The sequence below is a fragment of the Chaetodon auriga genome, chromosome 12 (genome assembly GCF_051107435.1).
Source record: "Chaetodon auriga isolate fChaAug3 chromosome 12, fChaAug3.hap1, whole genome shotgun sequence".
NCBI lineage: Eukaryota > Metazoa > Chordata > Actinopteri > Chaetodontiformes > Chaetodontidae > Chaetodon > Chaetodon auriga.
The window spans coordinates 19,668,508-19,694,848 of NC_135085.1; the positions used below are offsets into that span (position 1 = coordinate 19,668,508).

A 26,341-nucleotide genomic window follows, 5' to 3' on the forward strand; every position below is an offset into this window, starting at 1 on the left:
AAAGTCTCGATTATCATCAGTCGCTGGTGTAAAGTTGGCTGAGGCGAAAAGTTGCAGTTTTAAGTTTCAAAATAGGTTTAGTATTGATCAGATACAAGTGTGCCACTTGTGCTGCTTTTGCTGCTTGAAAGGTTGTTCAGTTTACAGAGCTGCAGGTGAATTAGCTCCAGAATGAGGTTTCTTGACACTAAGTGGCTGTTTAGGGGCCCAGGGCCACAAACAAGGCCCCGAACGATCAAGCACAAATTCCTTTGTTGATGTCTCGTCTTCATTTACTCACAGTCTGAATTCAATGTGATGTTTTCTTTGTGTTTGAACTTTCCCTGTAAATGAAATTGTAAATGTACTTTTCACTAGCTGTCAGTGATTTAATGGTAACACTATCTCAAGGCTTACGTATTCACTGTTAGCTAGTTGCTTATTAGCATGCAGAGTAGTAGCATGCGTGGATTCAGAGCTAGCCTGCGCATGTAGTCCCATGTGTCTCAGAACTGACCTGACACGTGTGGTGGTCTGAACCTTCGGCAGGTTGATTGTCATCTTGCCACCCTGAGCCTGATGCGTACTGGGCTTGGTCTTGATCAGGTCAGGGGCAGTGCGGATCGACACCTGCTGCTGCAGACCCCCGGCGATGTTGCCCCTGCTTGTCAGCACAAAAGAGTAGTCTGTGTCTGGCTGCAGCTGCGTGATCAGCCTCCTCTTCAGGTTTCCCTGCACCTCCACGCTTTGCTGGTTGTACAAGATCTGTGAGCACAAAAGGGCAAACTTGTGAGTTATGGTTATAAGTTAACACACACAAAATAATATCCTCCAGAAAAACGCAACGCCCTCTCCTCTCACTCCCTCCAACACACACACACACACACGCACACATGGACAAAAGCAGCATGGTCCTAAGAGAGGCGTCCATCTCATCTGACACCTCATCACATGGCCTTCAGTGTCAAAATTGCCCATTGGTGCATATCCAATAGTTTTTTTTTTTACACTTCAAATTGTCTTTGCTCCATTACCATGGAGTGCGAATTGATATAATATCATTTTGACAGATTATTACACCTCATAAATGAGCATGAATCTGGCATTTCCAATTTTTCTGTGCAAATAGGGAAAGTCACTGCATCACACCCTGGTGAAAGTGTTAACAGCTAATAGTGGAGCGATGCAATATAATTACGTTACAAATATATGTAGAGTACATGTTACAGATCACGCTAGAATCAGCTTTCAAATTAAAAAAAGTCCTTTTATCATTCTTGTATTGTAATGTGTTTCATTTGATGGTTGAAAATTATAGTAGTAGTATAATAAGAACTCACATTACAAAATACAGCTTGTAAAAGCATTAAAAGTGGTCATTAAGTTAAAGTCCATGTCTATGCAAATTGTGTTCAAGGTGAACTGTTTTGTATCTGTCATTGAGTGAAGGGATAGGGATTTTTTTTTTTCAGGACTGCTGAAATCCTGGCACTCACCTTGAAAGGCACTTGGGGTTTGTAGTTTGGTGGCAAATCCCAGGTGAGGAGGACAGATGTTTTCATGACAGCTTTGACGCCAAAGTTTAAAGTGGGAAAATCTAGGGCGGGAAAATCCTTCGATTAACATCTCAAGTACGACATCTTGTTCACCGTGAAATGTGCATAATTCAATTTCACACTGCCGTACAACCAGTAACCCCCCTGTAAACAATGTGAACATATTCCACGGTGATACCTTAAGACCAAACTTCACACGCCACAGGGGAGTTCCAAGAACATCAACAATCTCATTCACGCTTGCTTACAGAGCACATAAAAATAGCCTTCATCTTCTTAAGCCTGTTCCATTCATTACACCCCGTTTGCAAACAAGACATACGCAATAGGCGGAGATCTCTGTGATAACTATGAAATGTATATGGCAGTGCAGCTGACAACATGCGTCTTAAAATAGGCATGACTCGCAACTGGTTATAAATAAGAAATCTAACATTTATAAGATTATAAAACGCATGAGGAGATACATGCTGTGTGCGCTTTAGATCTGTGTATAATAGGAGGGGGAATGAGGCGGCATGGTAATGTGACTGTAGCGTGTAATGAGATTAGAGCTCCATAAATCAATAAACACAGTGCTGTACTGTACTGAGTGCTATGACAGAGACATGGCACTGATGAAGCCACAAGGACAGCCAATCATAATGTTCAAAACATAGGCAGGTGACTGGCGTTCGCTCACGAATGTTGAGGGCAAGGTGGCGTGTGTAAATGTGTAGAAGTGAGTGTGCAATGATTATGTGTGCGTGGCTTAAACCCGGATTTCATGTTATCAAATCAAACATCTTCGGTATGTTTATGTATAAATGTCAGCCACGTGCTCGACCAGTAATCCTACCATTCGACATGGTCCTGCTCTGAATGCTGGGGCTGAGGGGTCCCCCGCCCTTACTGGTGAACGCCTGCACCCGGATGTCGTAGGTGGTGTCAGGATTGAGGCCCTGGATCGTCATGTGCGTGTCGGCCGTACGGTTGGTGCTGTTCTGTTGGCTGTTGATGTCCCTGTACACCACCATGTAGTGTATGATCTTGCCGTTCCTTTCAGCCAGCAGCGGGGGCTCCCAGGTCAGCTGGGTGCTGGACTGGGTCAGTCCTGTGACTTGCAGGTTGAACGGGAAGCCAGAGGGCACGTCTTCAGGGGTACTGATCTCCTTCATGTAGGCATCGCCGATGCCGGCACGATTGCGGGCGCTGAGGCGGAAGACGTAGGTGGCGCCTTTGTGCAACCCAGTGACGGTGTAATGGTCGTCTGTCTTTCTCAGCTCGCGTGAGGTGTAGGTTTCCTCATCTGTGCGCTTGTACTGCAGCTGGTAGCCCATCAGCTCACCCACCATTTCCTTAGGAGGCTGCCACTGAATCAGAGCTGTGTTGCCCATGGTGGTGCTGATCATCATAGTGGGTTTGCCTGGCACTGAAATAAAGATTGAAGTAGGAATAAAAGAAGAAGTCGTGCCGCAACTCATCGAAATATTTTAAACGACCCTCAAATTTTAAGTGATATTTAAACATTTGGTGAAATATGCTTATTTGCTTTCAGGTGAAGAGCTTACACAGACTCGTACTTGAAAACTGCACTACATAACAAACAGGCAGCTTAAATGCAGCATATGAAGGTTACATGCTTTACTCAGTGCACTTCAACAGCAGCATCCCACTAAAACGAACATGGCAGTCCAGTCACGCAGGCAGTCTAATCATAGTACCTGGTACATAGTGGAGTTTAATCCTTGAAGATAATATCACAGTATTCGCTGGAAACAGATAAAACGTGCCGTATCCTATGTTTTACATGATAACCCTGATGAAACCGACTCTGACCTGCTCCAGTCGTGGTGATGACTTTAGCTTTGCTACGGGCTCCGTCTCCTTTAGTGGTGTACGCTGCCACGGTGACAGAGTAGGTGGTTTCAGACTGCAGCCCACCAATGATGGCCTCCTGCAAAATAGAAAAATCACGAGGTCAGAGGTTAAAAGAAATCAGAGAGCCTGAGCGAGACCGCCTCAACGGCAAAACACAGCCCCCCCTCACACAACACACAGCACCAAGAGAAACCATCATAAAAAGAAACACCCTTCTCTCTCCGCAGGTGGTTTCTTGATCAATTTACCAATAAAATAAAACCAAATTTTTGAAGCATTTAACAGAGAGAAGGTTTGAAGGCACACGGACAGGACCGGGAACTTTTCTTGACTCAAGAAAAACTCCTGCGCCCAGTCGTAAGGCACACGCTGAACCCATTAACCAATAAACCAACCAAATGAACCAGAACATCACCAGTGTGTCAGTGTTCATGTCTGCTGCATGGATGAGCATGAGGCGATACCCTCAGGAGCTTTGGACCATCACTACGCTGCAGTCTGTACAAGCCCACAAATGGACATTTCATCAATCTTCAAGATAGAGAAGCATCGGCCACATGTTTTAATCATGCTGTCACATTATTGCTATCAATTGTGGATTCTCATGGAATTTGGGTTGAATGTTTCACAATCTCTACGCAAAAACACAGACACACTTCGGTGGTTGAACACATCAGTAACTCAACAGGAACAAACAGACAGCAGAAAAACAGCAAACCACTGAGGTAACACACTGTTATTGGTAACCTGCTGCAGTGCTGGCACTCACTTCACCAGACTGCATCAGTCTGAATAAAAACCCACCCACACACGCTGGAATTAAACACTCTGAGCTTGAACAAAGTCCATTTGTAAACAGGCACACACACACACGCATACTGTACATGAGTGCACATACTCACCAATGTATATAGAGTGTATATAAACACACACTAAAGCATGTATGCACATACAGACACCTCAGAAATGTGCACATGTGCAGACACACAACGATGCTGAGCACACACTCGATAAAGAGAACAAATTAATGCCCGCGGCTTGAGTACACATGCTGGAGTTGTCTGTTTCTGACTGGGGCCACCGAGAGGACGAATACACCGATGCCTACAAGCCTTCCTGCCGGAACTCCTCACAAACTTCTCATACTCCTGGAATATTATACGGCTTTGCCCTAATGCTGTTTCTCTAACTAATGAAGTCTTAATTTCTTAACCATAGAAGAACATTTAACAGTCTATATAAGCCAGCTCTGTTTGACAATGCTTTTTACTGCCCCTCTTTTTAAGGGACATTTGGTGCTCTATAGTAGCCTTTAAGAGGGACGGGGGAGAAAATGCTAAATTACTGTATCATAAAACCATTTTAACTTTATGGAGGAAGTCTCATTACTTTAATCATACAAAATAGCTTTAATAGTCTCAGCAGTGGCAGCCGCACAGATCTTTTTTTTTTTTTTTTTACCCTATTCTGGCAAGGTCAAATCGGGTCTGGTAACACTTTTGAAACTCAGCAGAAAATAGAAAAAGCGAGGCTTCAAAGTTTCCTTCTGAGCAAATGCTTAGAGCAGCACCAAAGGGCATTACAGAGATTATCAAGTCGACTAGTTATAGAAATGGATTCTTCTCTACAAACCTCTCTACACCACTATCCTCACGAGGGGAGAAAACTGCAGGGGCAAAACGGGCAGCGTTGTTCAAACAAGTATAAACGCTTTTGATCAGGTCGATTTATCTTGATTTGCACTAAAAATGTCATAATTATCTTTAAAAATTCTACTTTCTGAGCACGCTATTGGTCGGCACGACACGCTAATGTTTCAGTTGTTGACATCTGTCTGTGGCTAGTCACACTATGTTAGTTACCTGGCCTAGAGACCGCCATCATCTAAACATGGCTGCTAAAGAAATAAAAAAGACGTGTGAACAGATGTCTTCATCTGACAGTGTCTAGCTCTCTGTCTGTCAGGTGTTAATCAACACATTAAGGGGAGAGGGAGAGGAGGCACGCCTGACTCATGCCATGTGGGTGTAGCTGAAGGAATCTGGCCATGTGTGATGTGCAAATAGATTTCTACTTAACTGTCTGTTATCAAATACAAGTGATCTATGCACATCCGCTGGCTAGTTTATAAAGAAAAACATCCAGCGTCGATATACGAAAACACTCAGCATGCGTCGACCTTTGTGTTAACCTGTTTAACGTTTTCTGCCAAAGAGGAAACAAGTACCGAGAACTGCTCAGATTAATTCTTTGATGCAGATTCTTAAAAGTTAAAAACATTTTTTTAAACAACTTTTTGCTTTCGTTTGAGTGCTGGAAACAATGTCTGTTATTCTGGCAGGTTTCTATTAAATTTCTGACTAGGAACAGTAAGTGGCTCTGCATATATGCCAGTGCAATACGACGTCTACGAGGTAATAAGCCATAACAAAGGGCTGTGTGACAGCCACAGAACGGTGAGCTGCCATCCTGGCAAATGAAAAGAACATGAAAGGCTGGTGGCAATCTTGGAGATGTGTGGAGCTGATAAAACACACAGCTCCTCCCCTCAGATAGACATGTCATCTGGAACAGTAGGTGAGACAGCAGGTTAGGTGAGCCTGATTAATGTCAGCATCACACTGGGACAGTGACACACAGTCTTTGACTGCACCACACGCTCAGTGACGTAGGAACGCGCTGCATGATCGCTGCAGTAAGTGCCTCAGATCTGAGCGAATGCCCAGCTGTTACTACCAGTTTGTCTTATGGTAAAATGTTGAAATATTAGACTTGCAGGCAATCATCAGTGGAAATAATCCTCATGCTTTGTGGTTGCAGTAGCTCTTAGAGAACATCACGCGCACACAAACACACACGCACACACACACACATAAACATAAAAAACCAGGAATCATTAGGGCACACATCTCTTGCTGTGGTTATGATGGGGTTATGATCTTTCATGAGGATTCACACCGAGTGGATTACAGGCACAGGCAGAAATAAACACACACACACACACACACACGCACACACACACACACACACACACACACAAACAACTCATATTCCACAAGCGCACACAGCACCCACAAATTGCAGAGGGGAGAAGAGCCTGCCCTGCAAGACAACCCAGCAGCACACATGAGGGTTACTCACATGCTCGGTGGACTCCTCAATATTCCACTGATGGGAGAGAAGACACAGGACACAGGGTGGGGAGAGAAATGAGTCAGAGACAACACAACGGGCAAGGAAAAAAAGCGCTTGTCTTTTTTTCGCTGAAAGACAGATGAATGTAGGTGTCAACAGAGTCATGCGGTAGACAAAAAACACAGGGTGTGATGGAAGAGAAGCAGTAAAAAAAGAAAAAAAATGAAATGAAGACAAGTTGAGTGGCACAAAACAAATTGTGTAGCCAAGTTGAGCAATGGTTGTGAAATTTATTATTGTTTGTGATGCACTGCCTTGTTTCTCATTCGCCGATGAATCCAATAAAGAACCTCTCTCTTCCTTAATCACAGAACACCTCTATTCACTACGATAACTATCTCACTGTGGATATACAGCATAAAATATGCAGAATCTCTGAAGCATTTCCTCTTCCCTTTCAGAGATGGAGGGAGGGCCTTTTATTCATTATATTTCAATATGTTTTCAAAATGTTCTTCTTGCTCGCTGTGCTTGGCCAAGTGATTCCCGGGGGAAGTGAAAGCCCATTTCGTGCCGCGGGGCTCCGTCGGTGCCGAGCGTGAAATCCTATTACCAGTGTTGCTATGCTAGCCCTGTGACATCAAACCCCATCGATGCAGAACGCAACGGCTGGTGTTTACCAGCAACTCGCTCCACAGTTCAGTCGCTGCAGAGGAGTTCACTGATGGGTGACCTGGCTGACAAGGGGCAGGAGGGATGACACTGCTGACGCTGATGCGGGACAAAACGGGGAACACAGAAGGAAGAGGAGCAGAGGACAAAGGTGGCTGAGGGTGGCGGTGGCAAGCGATTACATTTGAACATCGAGGGGAACTCTGGGGGAGATGGAGGAGACGGCAGACAATGATACTAAGCCATGAGGGGACTGGAGGAGATGAAGGAACAACACAGAGTTGTAGTTAAAGGTTCAGTCCACCCACATTACAAACAACATTATATTTTCTCCCTTGTTCCTAATGGTATCAATCCATGCAGATAGTTTGGATTTTATTTAGCCAGATTTCTGCTCTATAAACAATATAATGAAGATGATGAACGCCATTGTTTTTTTCTCACAACACTGAAAAATTTAACAGCAATGAATCATTGCAGTCTGTGAACATTAGCTCAACAGCAAAAGTCCAGAGGGGACGAGATTAAAGGTCGTCGGTCCAGTATCAAAACATGGTAAGATGAGACTTAGCAGCTGTTTGTCATTACCACCAAAAGTGTCCAATTATGCAGCTGTTCTCATCAAACAGAAAGCTACCTTTGAAAGCTATTATTTTGGAAAATTACTGAGTAATGTTGTTAATAACAACAAAGTCATATCTTCCCAAATGCTAAACTAGTGAATTTTCCATGCTGTATTAGCTAGGTTGACTTTTCTGCAGCTGAGAGGTTTAAAAAGGACCCTGAGAGGCCCGAAACAATGAGCGACAACAAGCAACTGCAGCGGTTTGCTAGAGTCAATCTTGTAGAACTAATGCCTAAACTTTAATGTTATGGAGGCCACTTTTTAAATCTTAATCTCTTTGGTAAGAAAAATTACAAATTTTCAAGAAGCTGTTCAGCCTTTGAGGGAGTTATCGGTCTCAAAACCCTATATGTTTTGGATAGCATCAAGATACGATGGGAGTATGTGTTGTTGTAATCCAGGTGAACTAGTCCTTTAAGAAAAACAACATGAGGTGTATACAGCTGACACATGCCTTAAAGACAGAATTCATCAGTGGTCCCTGCCTTCCTGCTTGCCCAGTTTTCCCTTCTCGCAACGCCAGACTTTCACAAACAAACAAAGAGAGCCAGTCTCACACTCTACTGATTCATTGTGCACAGGAGAGACGGTGTTCATCATCCCCCATTGACTGTTGGCATACGAAAAGACAAAAGACCCAACTTCTCTGCCCTCCTCCCTGTGGATGAGTCTTTATCACCAACCAGCTAACTGAAGCATGAGCACGGCCCCTGCATGGTCCCAGTAGCGACTGGTCGGCACACATGGCGCATTAAGAACTGCTGCCTCACGCTCCCCTGACATAGCGGGGCACTAAATAGTACCATTTAAGAACAGCTGTTACTTAACTCCATGAATAACAGTTTGTGACGTGCCTAATTGCTTAATTTGTTTACCGTCGACTCCACTCAGTATGTCAACAGAGCAGCGAACACATTAAGGTTCGCAAGAGTTCCTATCTCATCTTGGGCTTAATCCCTTTCTATCGCAACTGCTTTTGCTTTCTGCTTAAATCCATGGGAGAATTATAAATTATCCCCCATTTATATTTCGAATGCCAATGCAAGCTGAAAACACATCATTGCTGATAAGCGTCGTTTGTGGAAACGGAGCAGTATAATTTGCAGGCGGGTGAATGCAAATGTGATGACATGGGCTGAGATGTGTGGCTATAAAAATGGGAACGAGGGGGGAACGAGTGATGTGGAAGAGAAGGAGCTGTCATGATTGATGGAGTGAAACGGGCTGAGGTGCTTCTTTTCTCTTTTTTTCCCGATTCACATTCAACTCCAATCTGAGGCAGTGAAGGCCGTAGAGGCAGTGAAGCATTGCCTCGCTCGCTCCCACACACAAATGCGCACACACCACAAAAACGCATGAGTGGTCAAAGAAAATGAACCTGGAAAAGTAGTGCTGAATAAAGGCAAACTTGTGCAGGAAGGCAAGCTTGTGCAGAAAATGTACACAGGCGCAGACAGCGGCTAATGGCTTCAAACTCAATCACAGCATTTTCGGCCAACGTTTACCGACGGGCATATGAAAACGTGAGCCTAGAGGTTGCTGTGAGTGCACCGTGATGAAGCAGGCTCTGTGCTGCGGACTTGCCCACTCAGGTTCAGGCCACTTTCCCGATAGAAATACGGTTGGAAAGGGGTCGATAACATCACAGTTAACATGGCCTCTGGTTTAAATTTAGCAGGGAAATGAGGGCGCTGTGTGGGCTCCTGCTTGAAAAGAAAAAGAGGCGCTTAACCCGCCCACGCACAGGCAGGCTTTCCGAGCTCTCCTCCCAGCGTTTCAGCTAACCCTGAGAGAGGGTGAAGAGGAGAGAAGGAGCCAGAAACAGACAGACAAAGACAAGGGGAGAGGTGATAGTGATTTTGACAGAATCTGCAATCCAATCAGTCGGCGTAGGTTTGTGATTTAAATCTAAGGTGAGGTTGTGCTATGTTGCAAGAGCCCTGGAAAATCTGGGTTTTGCTTTTTCCTTCTGGCAGGCTTACTGTGCATCTAATGCAGGTGAAAGGGTGGGTATGGAACTGATTTCACAACGCATTAGGCAAATTCTTGAGAGAAACACTACAGGATGAGCCAAGATAGAAGAAAATTGTTTTTTTCCTTTTATTTATCATCAATTACAGGTGTGCGTTTGAGGGATTTGCATGAGTCTTGGATGAGTCATGAACTCTTCGGAGCCAGCTGGAACGCCTACTACAAGGTTGATCTGAGCAGTGAGCATGTCTGCTCATGTTATCAGAATTGTTTTTTCCACTTGTTGTTGGGGTGCATGAATGGAAAAACGTACGAGAAAAGGAGGGTTTGTTTTAAAACCAGTTGGGTGAACGTGGACAAGGGAGCGTCGGCTGAATGTGTGGTCTTTAATGACGTCTGGGCAGGTCCTTGCAGGTTGGCTACTCAGCGCTGTCTCATAGAAAACAAACTGTTGAGATGACTCAATCAAGGGTAACCAACCTGCACGCAAGCCTCTGGTAATTACTCAACAGGCTTCTCAAAATGAGGGCACGAGAGAAAGGGAAGAGGAGGGAGAAAAAGAAAAACATGGGAGGAGGGAGGTGAAATTCAGGTTTCTGCCAGGGAGGGGACGGTGAGTTTGAGAGGCGCCCTGGACACCAAACTGGAACATGAGAGCTATGCTGAGCGCCAAATTGCAGTGTGTCTTTGTGTTTATTGTGTGGACCTGGCACAAATGAGACATGGCGGGGAGTATTGTTTGCACAACAAGTAGGGTCATGTTCAGTTCAGTTTTCACAACGCAAAACAAAGTCACACTAAACATGTCGATATAAGGAAAACACTTCCAGGAAGACAAGCTGCCACCATGTTTTTCTCCTCTTCCAGACCAACCGACGCTGTCCTGGCTGTCAAGCACTCCAGTACACAGTCAGATAACACTGAACTGTCAGCAGCAGCTGCCACAAACTACTGCTGTAAAACAAAGGTGTAGGACTGTGTTTGGGAGTTGAGCCAGGCGGTATCAGCAAGGGCCTCTCTTGTAGTTATTCTCATCTCTATCTGGCCAAAATTAACTTAATTTTATGCTTCGAAACTGTTATCGAGTCCCATGTGAGATGGGCCACTTGGGTGGCTCATTATGTATTTATCAGTGAAGGCCCGTTGCACATCTGGGATCCACAAGTCTCTACTTAGCATCGCTTGGCATGTAGCACATCTGACACGTCATTTCAAGGTGAACTGATGATGCCTCCTCCTCTGAAATGATAAGACTTAAGACAGCGGGGTGTTTGCCAAAGCAAATGAGGGTTAATAGCTGCACTCAAGGGCACAGCAGTGTGTGCTGCCTGGGAACTGAACCAGCAACCTGTTGGTCTCTCTAAATGCTGCTGCAAAGCATTTATCAGCAAACGCTACTCCGAGACACACGCGAAGATGTTCAGATTTTATGTGGAGTTCCTGCGGCCAAGAAACGCTTATTTGTTCAAATGAGATGTTTCTGTGTGAGGCCATCGAGGGTATGAGTGAAAGCGTGTTTGCGCAAACATTTCTCCCGGCAAACAATCAGAAAAAAGCTCTTAAGCTGGTCTCTCTTCTCCGAAAGAGGGGGAAAAAGTGAGAGTGGGGTTTTTGGTTTTAAGATATTCATGAATCTCTGAATCCCTCTTAAGGATTACAATCTTTCATCCATCTCAGGGTGTCATACAGCTTTGGGCGATTTGGAGGAGCCTGCATTAATGTGTAAGGGGCGGCGTCGGGGAAAAAAACTGTAATTTATAAACATGGTAACAAGGCAGTGCATATGTATTACTGCTAAAACCGCAAAGAGAGGTGCATTGATTCCACTAAGCCTCATCCTGATGTAACACATATAAAATATTTAATAGCTATTACTGTAGAATTAGAATGGATCTTGTTACGACAGCTAATCCAAAGCTGTGGGAGCAGGGTACCAATTTAGAGTCAAATGTCACATGTGGAGAACGCTGAAAAAAAAGGGGGGGAGGGGGTACCGCAGTTGACAGAAAGAAGATTCCATGTGTGTCACCTGGTATGAGGGAAATGAAGTGTGAACTCAGAGAATGGAAGGAAACAGAGGAGCAGTGGAGAATGAAAATAATGGGAAATGAGCATAAGACAGCTAGAGATAGTGAAAGAGAGGCAGAGAAACTCTGGACAAGAGTAAGACATCATCCAGTGTACCTGTGCCTCTGGCAAAGCAACGTCCATGATGTTAGGCTGGCCTCGCGGTTCGCCGTTTTCAAGCCGAGAAAAGATGACTTGGTAGCCTCGAATTTGGCCGTGCTGCTTCCCCTGCAGGGGCGGCTTCCAGGTGACCCGGATTGCTGTGGAGTTTATGGCCTCAACCTCCAGCTTCCTGGGGGGTGCTCCTGGCACTGGAAAGCAGGGGAAAAAAAAAGGGGATGGAAAGCAGAATGAGCAAGGGTGAGACAGAAAAAGGGAGACAGACAGTGAGACAGAGGGGGAGGGAGGCAAGAGTCAAAATATGCTGAGTTGGTGATTTTCCTCAGTTCACTGTGTTTTGTGATGAGGAGCCAAAAACCATCAAAATAATGACTCCTGAGTTTTTTATAGACTCCGTAGAAGGAAGTGATACTAGATTTGGTCATGAATCACAGTCATGTCTACTCAGTTAAGACCCTCCCTGTCTACTGTGTCCCCAAAACACCCCATGCGGGACAGCATGTTAGTCCATAGATGTCTGTAATGCCCTTAATTCTGATATGAAATTAGCTGTGTTGCAGCAAACTTCAAACACATTAATTATAGACGACTCTCTCTTAGGGGCAGCCGCTCTCTATCAGACTGCAGACAAAACGAGGAACGGGTGAGAAAAAGAGGCAAGAGTGATGGAACGGGAGAGGGGGAGTTCTGCTCCACTTCCATTCCACAGAACAGAAGAAAACAAGAAGGCATTTAAAGAGTGAAAGCAGAGGAAAGTGGTGCAGAGCTGAGGTCCTAGGGGCGATGAGCCTTAACCTGCCGCAGATGTAAAGTGTTAAAGCTTTAGAGAGCGAGCTGGAAAGAAGAGAGAAGAGAGGCCGCCCCCTCTGCTAGCACTATCGCCTCATTAACTCAGAATTGATCAACAGGACACAGAGAAATGTGCAGTAGACGCTGAAGAGAGTGAAGGAGAATTGTGACAGGCAGCCCGAAGCAACACAGATGTGAAGAGTCTGAGAGCACTCTGCTCAAGGGGAGGTGTGAACCTACCATCCTCTTTGGTTCTCATCCTCACCGGGGCACTCTCAGGGCCCGGGCCCACGTCAGTGTGCGCCCTCACCCACACCTGATACTCAGTCCACTTCTCCAGGCCCTCCAGCACATAGCTAGTGGCGTCGGCTCCGATGCCCGTCACCTCATGTCGCTCCATGTCCTCTCCAGCCAGGGCCTGGTAGCTGACTGTGTAGCGCACAATGGCGCCGTGGCGGCTAGCGGCGGGCGGTGCCACCCAACTCACCTTGAGGCTGGTGGAGCTCAGGCTGACCAGATGTACCTCCTGAGGGGGGGCGGATGGGGCTGTAGGAGGAGGGGAGCACAACCACATGGAGGGGGGCACGGATCAAGCAAACAAAAAATAAACGAAAACACAAGCAAACAGAAGGCCAAAGTGGAAGCTTTTCGTTCAGTCGAGATGATAATCAAAATGTAATATTCAACAGTACGCATACTAAATCAAGGTACTGCAGTTGTATAATATTCCTGCTCATCTGACGTCACTGAGAATTTTCATCTTGTTTTTGTTTTGCACTGCATACTGTATGTATTTTTTTAATGAAAGCCCAAGCCTTGGGTTTAATGTAATGTAGGACATGGTATGGTATATAAAGCCTTCACCAACTGTTTTTTTTTTTTTTTCAGACATTTATTCTATCTGAAGTACACGACCTCAAGGTCTAGCCAACCTATTGCATGTTTCCCATGTTCTCTACCTACTGAAAGTGTATTTTCAGTCCCTTTCTGAGCTGCAAATCAATTGCACTCATACTGAAGGTGATACGTTTCATATTACTGCAACGCAAGTTTGAATATAACATTTGAATTTTTCATACTGAATACAAAAAGCTTCCATACTAAACAGGACGCTACATCCGGACTGAGAGATTGGCTGCAAAAACACATTACCAGGCTACTGTTGAAGCTGTTGGCACCACATTTACGCGAGAGGCCATGAAACTACAGGGTGGGCTGAACGGAATATAAAATGTGCCAAAATTTTACGAGGCGATGTTTTTATAAAGACGTAATTTGTCCCTAACTGCCCTCTGTGCTGCCTCTCGCAGTACGCAGAGGGAGCAATAAAGTGGCCATATATGTGCGAGAGTGTGAACAAGTGCTTGACAGTGTTGACTGGTGTTCGCACATTGATACAGAAGCTCTGGCCATCACAACAGTGTCTGTGTGACCTGCTCAGTTCTGCAGCAGAGATACGCTGGGCTGAACGAGGTCGTGCATGAAGCTCTAATTTCATAATCAATAACAGTTATGGACATTCCAGCTATTGTCAACATCTGGTCTATAGCTACCACAATGGAAAACAATACTGTTATGATTATCAGATGGGACGAATTCATAAATGCTGCTCTGGCATTGACCTTTTGGATTTGAATGACTTGAATCAAACCAGCATTGTTGTGGAAATATGGTTTTTGTGTTAAAACTACTGGCCAACAGGACATCAACGTGATTTTTAAATTTAATATCTAGGTATAATATCATTGTATGTAATATAATATTGTGTCTAGAAATGGTTGGTAATTTCTAGCTTCACCTGTAGTCTGGAATAATAAGATTACGGCAAGAAATAATATGAACTATATAAGGTAACTGCCACACAAAATGTAAACTCTCAAAGTCCAGAGAACAACAAAAAACCAATAAATAATTCTAAAATAAAGAACACGACCACTGAAAACCAACACAAAGGCATTCAAACATCACATGCATCGAACTCAATCACACACTGACTCAACTTCACAAAAAAGGCCTCTTCAAGAGAGACTACAATGAACCAAGGAAACCAAAATTCAAGGTGTGCAGGGTGTTCTTCCAAAACATGCCCATGAAATGGATTTTTTAATAAGCAGAGCAATGAACAGTTAGCTCAAATATGAATCCAATACACTAATGCCAGAACTCCACCTATTAGGGCTTCACAGAGGAGAATAGAGTCTCATCGGGTGGTCTCTGGTCCAAAAGAGAGTGGACAGAAAACTACAAAGACCTGATAACACCACATGTATTATAACAATGTGACAGACTGAATCAAAACAATGTTGGTGATTTGCAGAATAGATTGTGATATTGAGGTCCTGATGAAAAATCTGCTAGATCAAAGTCAAATTGGATGAGGGGAGGACAACACCACAGGAAATACAAGCGCCTCGGAGGCAAAAACGAGCAAGACAAAGAGTGGGCTTAAAATAGATAGAATCATAGATAAGGAAGATCCTCTATCTACTTTTCCTCTTTCCAAATATTAAAGCCAAACACATACTGTTATATATTTTTATGACTGGAGGGCATTATATATATTATTATATATTATTTGACTATATTCTTTTAAGGCATATTCATGCATAATAAAGACTTCCAGGTGGAAAAACTGGCATTTTATGTGTTTCTCAACCAATCATTATTCAAATATTGACCTATTTTATTGCTGTCTGTGTAAACAAAACACTAACAGCATCACCACTGATAGCTTAAGTTTAGCTGCTGTCCAGCTTTTTCTTTAAAAATTTTGAATTATCTAAACACCGCCTCTTATTTACATTCCCGTTCAGTTTTAAGTAAAGAATCAGGAAACGAGTCTTTAGCTGAACAGAAGAGTTGTAGCGTTTCACCATATATAAACAGCAAAAAATATACGAATACAGCTCAGTTATGTTCATTGCTCTGAATCTTAAAAAAACTTAAACTAAACATTTAAATGCAGCACTAGAAAATGTCACACTTCCCCTCTGCCTATTTGCCTCAGAACCTTCCCGAGGCTGCCGCTTATTTCATGCACACCATCCTCCTGCTGCATGAAATCCAAATTCTGTTCTCCAAATTCTGTGTCTTTGCATCTCCTGCTGACAGGAGGCACACGACTCATAACCAATCATGATCTCAACTGACAGTTATATAACTCTATGGCTGACAGGGGTGGTGGCTCTTCAGCATCCTAAGGGGGGGCAGATTTAAAAGTAATGGAGTAAAAGAGTAATACTCTCCATCCAGTCTCTTGTATTCTTTTCTATTTGTGACCCTGTTACTGACTGCAGAGACACGCTTTGATATGATTGATTGGAAAATCTTTGATGCATTTGAAAAGTTGTAAAATGTACCAATATAATTTTGGTATTTAAGAAAATAAATGCACCGGGGATGTCTCGAACTAATCCTCAGGATCAGCACCAGGTAAGATTAGACTTCTGTTTAGTGTTCTGTTGCTCTAACGTCTCTAACACAGTGATAAGTCTCCTCTGTAGCGGATCAATTTAGAAAGGCACACTTGTTCGTGTGAACTTTTTCTTTTCAATAAAACATAGTTCTGGGCAGAATGTGTGCAAGGCACAAATGTACTGCACATAAGCCTCCTGCTTGAGTTGGTCCAAGCATGGTGCCACCACAGCACAAAAATCAGCAGTCAGCTGGCGGAGTGACATTTTGAGTACTGGCACTGTAAAAGCACATAATGATATGAGGCGAAATAACACAGCACAGCTCACAAATGTGGGAAAGAGACACATTAAACGTACCTTTGACACTGAACACAGGGCCTGCCCTCAGATAGATGGACAGGAGGGTTAGTGTTGGTGACAGGGGGGAGGTGGTGGGAGCGTGAGGCTGACCGGGAATGCTGCACTGTCAGCAATTTAAGTTGTGCTGAAATTGACTTGACATTCAAGTTGCCAACGCTGTCTGATGAAACACAGCTTTATTCTGCGTAAACTCAAACCTGCTTCAGCCAGCCGCGGGTGACTGTCGCTCGACGAAATCACTGGTTAGTAGACAACGAGGAGATAACACAGATGAGAGAGACTAATATTGGACTTACTGGACTGGGCGGTGCGAGCCTCGATGGGCTGGGTGTAGACGCCTAAACCCATCTCAGAACGGGCTGCCAGCGAGAAACGGTACAAGGTGTCAGGCTTTAGACCGTCCACAGCATAGGAGCCTGCTGGGTTGAAGGTCACGTGAATCTGGAGGGGTAGACAGAAAGATGCCACTGAATGAGAAGAGGAGGAATTAATCTTCAGCTGAAATCCTAAGGCCAACGGCTGTCTCTCTTTCCGACATGCATACAAAATAGAGAATGCGGCAAGACCATTATACAACACAGCAATGCAATTGGAGAGCAACTTACTCCAAAAACAAATTGTCTAGCTTACGACTGGTGCAGTGGTCCAGCAGAGTTGAACCAAGGGCCACAACACTGAGAGACAGAACAGCCCAACTTTGCTGTCTGTTGCTACAGTAAATCTTTCTCACCATCAGCTGGGGAGTTGACTGCATTACTACAATAACATTGCTTCAGCCGCGGCTTCCCATTCAGAGAAATTGCATCATAAAGAGCAAGATTCATTCGTCTGCAATCTCACAGCAGAATATGAGAAAAGTGTAAATGATAGATGGACGGACAGACAGACGGACCGATGGTCAGACAGACAGACAGATAGAGAGACAGACAAACAGATAGATGGATAATGAAAGGTGGCATGCAGTAGAGAACACCAGGTCATCAAATAGTTATAACTCCGCGTTGTTATTCTAACCTTGTTTTCGGAGCCGGCCTCCCAGTACTGCAGCTCATACTTTGTGATGGGGTCCTGTACGGGCCACAGCCATGTCAGCATGATGCGGCTGTCCAGTTCAGCTTCGGCCTCAAAGCTGGACGGCTGAGCAGGGACTGGGTACAGAGGGGCGAGAGGGCGGAGGTTGAAGAATAAAAGGAACAAAAAGAGCACATTACTGAAGCTGCATGTGCTCCATAGTGTCAGGAGCAATAACCGCCTCCACACATCTGACTGTATGGGAATGCATCAGCATGGCAAGGACAGACTAATACACAAATGGTCTTATGAGCGTTCACACATGCTGTCGGTACGTACAACACACACAACATTGGCCAAATAAATTACAAGACCTTTATATAACTATACATGCTGAACTGCATGCTGTTACCTTGTCTAACACTATATTCAAACATACGTACACAACAAAACATTAAATCTGACATGTGCGCATGCATATACACACCATTAATTAACACACAGAGCCATATTCAGTGGGTGGTTGCTCACCTCCCTGCTGGGTTTTGACTTGCAGGATGTCAGAAGGTGGCCCGTCACCTACAGAGGTGAAGCCCAGCACCCTGAGGCTGTAGGTGATGTCAGGAGTCAGGCCGGAGATGGTAGTGAGGCTGCTGTCGTCTGTGTTGTGTTTCTGCCAGGCGCTGAGCGGAGCCGTCAGGTCCGAGCTGTAGTAGACCCGGTAGCCTCTGATTTGCCCGTTGGGTTCCTCGGGCGGCTCCCACTGGACCAGCATTGTGCTGGCGCTCAGCATGCGCGCTTGGACGTGCAGAGGTGGCGAGGAGGGGGCCTGCTCACCAGTGCGCGTCTCCACAGGGTCACTGGGCGGCCCACGGCCAATGTTGTTGACAGCCATGACACGGAACTCATACTCAGAGTAGGGGCTAAGTCCACCAATGCTGTAACGGGTAGTTGCCACCCCTTCGACCTCCTGGAAGCCATTGTCTGAGGACTTGGCCCTGTACTGGATCATATAGTAGGAGACAGGTTCTGGGTTTCCAGAGTCCCAGGTCAGAGTCACACTGGTGGCTGTGGTCTCAGTCACAATGAGGGAGGTGGGGGGCTTTGGCAAAGCTGAGGGGGGGAGAAACAAGGTATTAGCTTTGATATCAAGAATGGACTTCAAGGACTCGTGGGTAATTTGAGAAAAACTGGACGTCTGACACATTCAATACACTGATTCTCAAAATGTACGCGTACCACAGCTGAAATGAGCTCTCGTGGAGAAAAGATATGATTGGTCATGTCTTTATTCTGTAACTCATAGCACTGAAATGATTGTTTCATAGGCTAATCCTTATAGTGCTGTCAGCAGCCAATATCCCCGAATGAATAGAAGAGCTTGACTGAAATCCCAATTTTCAGTTCATAACGGCCTGGTCATTACCGACAATACAAGAAAATTGCAGGAGTGTACGATAAATACAAACAAAACAGAGGGTCTTCATTATGGTTTCTTTGAAGATGGGGGTCTCTATTGCTGTGGTCCCTCTAAATGACTGTGACATTCTGAGTATTGATCAGCTGAGTGGAAAGTGGGATCAATACAGATGGCAACTGATAAGAGAGGCTGCAGTGGGTAGACAACACACTGCCATAGTCACATACACACAAGGGGGTAGAACTACATTCACACTGACATTGTTCCAGAAAAAAGGGACTGAACTAACATACAGAAAGAAACACAAACACAAACCCTGACATCAATGCTCATTGACAAAGAGACTGAAAACAGCAGCAGCCTTTAATTATTACCTCCCAGTATCAACACAAACCACAGGCCACAGTACAGGCCACCGCAATGATTATGCAAGAAGCTTCAGAGGCCATTTGAAAGTTGTTTACTCAGTTTTTTAACAACCTGTTATCAGAAATATCAGAAATCTGTGGATGTCTCAAAGAAACGGCAGAACTCGCATCGCTACAGCGGCAGCCTCGACAGATCTCACCTTTGACAGTGACCTGAGCGGTGGCTTCGATCATGCCCAGAGACGAGATGGCCACGCAGGTGTAGTTGGCCGACTCGCGGATGTTGGTGACCTCCAGCACGTTGCGTCCCATGGGCATTTCTTCCTCCTTGGTCAGCTCCACCAAGCCCATCGTCCATTTGACGTAGGGCATGGGTGAGCCCACTGCCACACATGTTAGGTTGACGCTGCCGCCTGGCATCACCTCTTGGTTGGTGGGGGGAATGGAGAACCTGGGTGGGACTCTTCGCACTGAAGGGGAGTAGTAGAATATAGTGAAAAGGTGGGATATGTTAGGTGAATGTGATGATTTTTTGGGGGGATTTCATGAATGGTCTTGCCCTATACAACTCCACATGGCTAAACGCTAACTCAGGAAAGCTAACAGAATGGAGGGCTGATCGCTTTTGTCCGAATGTGCAGGCGAGCACAATGGGAATAATAGAACTGTCACAAAATGGCTCTGGAAATTCACAAGAAAACTTTGAGGGGGTGTTTTATCCCCTTGCCTACAAAAGGGAATATAATCAAAAAAATAGCCCAGTTTTGCTGGAGACTATGTCTGGCCCTCTTTTGTCAAAGTGTCAAATGGTAGCGAGAGTTGCATCATTGAGGGACCCTGTGGAGATGGCATTGTTTGATTTCTCCTCCCTCTCCCTCTCCCTGGCTCCTTCTGCTCAGTCTGTCTTTCTCGCTCTCTCTCTCCCTCTCTCCCTCTCTTTGTGCAGTTCTGATATGCAGATAGGCTGACATTAAAAAGGGGTTCCCATGGAGACAAGAAGGGCCCGTTGACGTCGCCAGGGACAAGGCAAACACCGATGCAGAGGCTCCATGCAATACTGAAAAGCTGGCCCAGAATACACAGGCAGCCAGCATTTACATATGACTTGTTTTCTATCTAAATAAAGATACACAAGAAATGCCTGCCATATTTACACACTTTAGATCTTTTTCTGGCAACTTTTGGCAACCACAACAAACTTATCCGCCTGACACGTAAAGGAAGCCTGACTTGACAGCGCTGTGTGAACGTCCATCAGTGTCAGACCTGTTAAACGTACGATATGCTGAACATTACACAGCATGTGCTGAACGTATGGAAGGGAAGCTGTGACTCCTTTAACCTTGATTATGAAGACACTGAAGCCAAGGCAAACACTTAGCTCCCTCGCGAGGACCCACTAGTGCAGATCATATGTATTAAGAATACCACTGCATGAAACTAAGCCTGCAGAGTTTATACTGCTTGTTTCCCCTAATGCTCTACAACATCTCTGTGTCCCTCTGAAAAAAAAAGAACCTTGACTGTAATTGCTCTTTTGCAGCAGTCTCCATGAAAATGGATTTTCAAATGTGTCTCCCTCCACGTTCCCTCTCCCCCACCCCTCACCCCTCCCTCCCCAATCTAATTTGAACCAGAACGTTGTTACTATATAGCCATGCTTGTTATTCCCCTCATTATGTGTTGAAATGGGGAAAAAAACACACAAAAGCACCTTTTGAGATTCCAGTCAGGAAAAGGCTGGTTCTCTGGACCGCACTATAATAAGGGGGACCTGGTTCACACTCATCTGAATTTTCCCCAAAATAATTGAGGTGCTGTATATAGACCTGCTGCTGTGTTTTTAATCAATACAATCATGTGGGCTTAAACTACTTGGCTCGATATTTCAGGAAAATAATATCCCAGGTCTGAGCCAAAAAAAACCACACTGAAATCGTGCATGTTTTGGAATTTGGGCTTCCGAGTTTGTTTCTCACAACATCAGAGATAAATCAAAACTTTGCAGTTCTTTTAATAAGAGCTGAGGGTGTGTGGGGAAAAGATCAGCTTAACATCGGGAATGGTGAAGAGGTGAGCGAAGGTTTAGGACTGAGTATGACGTCCGGTTAATACTAATAATAATGCAAAGATTACTGAGTTACTACATTATAAGGATGGTTTCATGCAAAGTGACACACATTAACAGCCCAGAAAGATTAAAATCAGCCACGGCATCTGTGATTTTTCAATGCACACACTGGACAGGCAGAGGAGCGTTAGCAGCCTGGGAACAGGACAGGGGCCACATTCTCAAGCAAAGCATGCACAGGAGCTGAGGAAAGATACGGGACGGGATCACAAGCCTGAGCAGAGAAGAGAAGGGGAAGATAAAGGAGGAACTTGGTCCAATTTTCTCCTATAAATGACTGAACATCTGATTTCCAGTATGACTAATGCACAACAGACTTTCCTTTGAGTATTTCCGGAAAAAAAAAAGCGTCAGTATCCCACTTATGTTGGTGGCCACCTGTGTCTTCGCACACAGCTGTAATATCCTCCAAGTGCAGCTATTTTTCACAACATATACTTATGAAAAAGAGGAACCTGAGAGAAGTAGCCCTAATGTAAAACCATTAAGCTCAAAGTATCTGTTATTCTTTCATGATTCCATAGACTAAACAGTGCTAAGAGCAGTCCGTCAATGGGGCCTGTGTATATTGAACACTTAATGTTGTGAATAATTCATGTCGTGCGGTTAAGTTTGGAGAGGTGCTGTGGAACAAAATGACTAGAGGGCAGGTAATTGTTATCGATTCCCCCGAAGCCTCTCTCCTGTTGAGAGCGGCTTGGAGAGACGGGCTCCGGGACTCTATCAAAACCACAAAATAAGCCCTGTCTCCACTCCGCCTGCCTGCTTGCTGGATACCTATAAATTTAACTGCCTTGACAAAGTGCCCAAGGATAGCAGAACCTGTTCAGTCAATCAATATCTGCGCAAACTGGCACAGAGTCAGCGAGCTCCCGGGCTTCCTGGCAGCACCGCTGGGCTACCATGATGGCTGATCATCCCCCTGTCAGCACATTGCCAGCTCATTCTTAAATATTCTATAGGTCAGCTCTTTGCGCAGCAGTGTTTCTTTTGCAGACGGTACAAGTAAAGTAAAGGGAGGGGTGATTTCCAAAGCATTCGCTCTCTCTTTGACAATGTCAATGTCATCATTCATTAACTGGAAAACAGAGTTTCAGTCGTAAATGTGCGTATCAAGGACCACATCTCCTGATATCAACCATTTATTAATGATTAGCTGTTACACAGATTTAGTAAAAGTAGATGGGACTTCTTTTCTCATGAATGTGCTTAAAAGCTCTTGCAGCACAACATCATAAACATGGCATGAAGACAGGGGGAATGTCTGTCTTTTCATTAAGCTAACGTGTGCCTATGACATCCTTCAGTCTCTGGGCAGTGGATGCCCACGGCGGTAAAACAGACGTAATCCCCTGAGAACGGCTTTGTCAGCTCTGATACCCATGTCGCTCAGTGGGAGAATAGGGGTGTTGCTGCCTAAATACCTGGCAAATCCGGTTGCCACCTGAATACTGGAGTAATCCATCACACACCTCTGATGGGCCTACAGAGGCGGATGGAAAAACTGAGGGTGAAAGCTATCGTTTTTGGTGGACGTGTTTGACAGGGACAGGATGGGTGTGGTCGGGAAGACTCCACAGATACATAACACAACAGAGATCTCATAATGACTTAAGCAAACTGCTGAGGGACTCCTTGTGTGTTTTGGCAAGGCTAATTGAAACACAGGTTAGGGGAGTGGCGTTGGAAGGCATGCTAGTACTACTCAAGGATTCATGCACACACGTAGACACGATGACACATTTACACTATGATGGATTAGGGAAGGCTATTATTGATGTTGTTGCTTTTCAGGGAAGGGATATCGGTGTCTTCATCGGAGGGGCTGGAAAGGACGTTTGACCTCAGCTAAAATCTGTACCAAACTGAAGGGAGGGGATTAAAAGAGAAACGGACAAACCTTCACGCTGATCTGTTTGAGGATGAAGTGATATGATGGAGGTGAGCGATGGAATGAAAAGATACAAAGTGGAGAGGAAAACAACACAGTGAAACAGAACAGTGTTTCTGTGGACACAGTGGAGGTTAGTGACATGGCACAGACAGGCGCAGTAATGCATACACACAGTACACACAGTACACACAGTACACACAGTACAGGGAGGGGAACTCACTTTCGCATATTCGGTAATTTCAGACTTTTCTTTGCATGAAAGCATTTGACTTGTTGATGTAGAGGAGACCATGTGCTCCAACACTCAATCTTTTGCTTCATAAAACTGACCTGAACAGATAATCTTTAAGTTTCCCTCCCTGGCAAAACACACACACACACACACACACACACACACACACACACACAAAGAACGGCATGAAGATATTTTGGTGAAAGAAAAGCCCAGCTGCAGCACTTTATCCTCTATGACATATTGACATGTCACATGGATATATGAAGGAGTGCCAGCAGACAGAGGCTGACATCCCTCCTCCGCTGTGGGATAAGCACTTGACAAATGAGCGCTCATGCACAATCACAGGACGCTTGTGATTCTGCCCACGTTGATGGAGTCCTCCTTTAGAGGAGGGTCACCAAAAGCGACCCACAGCAAACAAGGCGCGCGCGCACCTGCACACCTACGGTCACGCACACACTCTTAATGGATGAGAAGTGGAAGGACATAAATAGACACCCTGACAGGAAGGGAAAAACAATCCATGAGAAGACCACCCACCCACCCCCCCACCCCCCTCCTTCAGTCTCATCCTCCCCCCTCCCACGAAGAAATATGAGGACATCATTCTCTAGTGGCTCTAAAATGTCAAGACAAGGGTGGTGACGGTGGCGCTGGCAGCATGTGTGTGTACCTGCAGACGGGAATGGGATCAGGTAGCGACGGCGAGTGGAAAAAAAACCACAACACACCGGCAGACACAAAAGACAACCCGTTATTAGCACATTTGATGCAAGTCTGGCAGTGGCGTATGTGTGTTTGCATCTGGGCGGGAGTTAGAAGGGTGTTGATAGAGAACAATACCATAATTCTCCAAGGTGATCATTTTCATGTCATCTTCAAGTCGTGCTAACTTCATTGGCATTTCAAGCCTACAAATGACTCTCCTACCCAAGGAGGATTCCTGTCACTTACTCAGCACTGAATTGCAATATTACTGACATCACAACGCATTAAGAATTGTAGCTTTATAGCGTTTATTTATTCATAGCCCAATCATCATTTTCATTTTGTGCCAGAAGTTTGAAATCAACCAAATTTTTACAGCCTGCTGCTTCACGCCAACACTTAAAAGTTTAACATTTGACCCATTTGCTTCCAAGGCTTGTTATGTTTACAAGTTTCAGAGCAGACGTTGTAAGCCCCCAAATCCCCCCTCTGGTGTCTTGGAATAAAAAAAAAAAAAAAAAAAACAACATACAAGAACGAGGAAGGAGGAGAGGCATGTCAAAGGCCACTTGTATTGAGTCCCTCATGTTTTAAAGCAAATCAAGCAGCCCGGTGATAGCACAGCCCCGGGTCCCGTCTCCTCATTCTTGCAGCAGTAACAAAGATGGAGTGAAAACATGGCTAGAGCCTTTGTTCTCCATTCCAGACGAGAACACTTTAAAAGGGTTACGGTTGGTTTGATTTCTATCTCTCCACTGGTGTGGTGAGGCTGGCGGAAAAGTTGGTGTCGGGGCCAACGGGTTGACAGCTACCTGGGTGGTGTTAGAGACTCGCTGGGCCTGGGGGCCCTGCTGGCGCCAAGCCACACCACTACTGTAATTACCTCTGAGGGGAAGAAAAGGCTGCGCTTGCACCTGTGACAGACATGCCCTGATTAATAGACGAGACTTATATCCCTTTCTCGCCTTTGCTGTTTGCCTGACTACCTCCCCCTGTCAAGATTTAAGATCTGAACCTTCTGGAGCCCAGAGTGTTTAATCTGTAAATTTGATGCCGCTGTGGTCCTGCAGGATGATTTTACTCCTGGTTCGTCTGATCCGGGGGGAGGTTCTGTCTCTTTGGATACTTTTCTACTGATGCTAAACATTAGCAGTGCACATTTTGTTGAGAGCAAATTTTGTTAAAAAAAGAATACTGTTCTTAATTCAATTTGACTTTTCCTAAGTGGTGGTTTGTTCTTTCCTGTCCTGGTTCCAAAGGAAACACTGGACACTAATTTACTTAATTCATCCTGATGGACGGAAAAACAGACAACGGAATCAGTCGTCCATCAAATAGCCTCAAAGGTACATCACTGCATGCGCTTTTAACAAAATTATGAAGTGATAGCTGAGCGTGTCTCTTTCTTACTCCGGCACTTTCACTCCCTCCCTCTCTAACTCCGTCCTCCACCCACACAAACAACTGGAGCAGCTATTCTGTTTCATGTACATCAGACATGGTGGTGTTATCCGCAGGGGCTGACCTAGACTACTCTCTCCCCTATACCGGCTTTTTCCAGGATGGGTACAATGCTGCCCTTGCCCTGCATTAGTCTGCTCACGGAGACGCCACAACAAAAACAAACCCTGAAACTCCAGACCCCTCCATGCCTGTAGGAGCTCTGGGTTGTGCGGGGGGAAATAATGGAGCCTTTCGATACAGTCAAAATAAAAAAGAAAGGAGGCCTGGCATGGTTTTCAATGCCAGCAGAGGAAACGGTTTCAACGCAGCTGTTTTCAGAGAGGCCGCACCTGGTCGAGTTCACAGCCAAACAGGCGGCTGAGGTTAGTTCAGCTCATTGGTATGGGAGGGGTGGCAAGGCTAGAATAATGGTGGGAGAATTTGTTGAAGGAGTGAAAAGGAGAGAGAAATAGTGGTATAAATGTGGTCGTTAAATGTGGAAATTACACAACAATCAAAGACCCTGCAAATGTTTTCCACAGGTGTTTTCACTTATCCTGGATAATTAGAACTCAGCT

The 26,341-nt window shown here is 45.0% G+C and overlaps 1 protein-coding gene across 13 annotated transcripts in view; it reads right to left on the reverse strand.

Moving 5' to 3' along the window:
* ptprfb (protein tyrosine phosphatase receptor type Fb) overlaps positions 1-26,341 on the reverse strand; it is a 163,311-nt gene that overhangs the window by 40,884 nt on the left and 96,086 nt on the right. For 5 of the 13 annotated variants that reach the window (XM_076744635.1, XM_076744637.1, XM_076744633.1 and 2 more), the window contains 11 exons: positions 19,550-19,819; positions 18,093-18,674; positions 17,565-17,698; positions 16,847-16,991; positions 13,015-13,320; positions 11,983-12,176; positions 6,537-6,563; positions 3,354-3,471; positions 2,374-2,946; positions 1,476-1,576; positions 497-744 (listed from right to left, as the gene is read on the reverse strand). In XM_076744635.1, coding sequence (XP_076600750.1) covers positions 497-744; positions 1,476-1,576; positions 2,374-2,946; positions 3,354-3,471; positions 6,537-6,563; positions 11,983-12,176; positions 13,015-13,320; positions 16,847-16,991; positions 17,565-17,698; positions 18,093-18,674; positions 19,550-19,819 — 2,698 coding nt within the window. The remainder of the gene's footprint in view (positions 1-496; positions 745-1,475; positions 1,577-2,373; positions 2,947-3,353; positions 3,472-6,536; positions 6,564-11,982; positions 12,177-13,014; positions 13,321-16,846; positions 16,992-17,564; positions 17,699-18,092; positions 18,675-19,549; positions 19,820-26,341) is intronic. The other 8 variants (XM_076744645.1, XM_076744638.1, XM_076744636.1 and 5 more) reach the window with 3 other exon arrangements.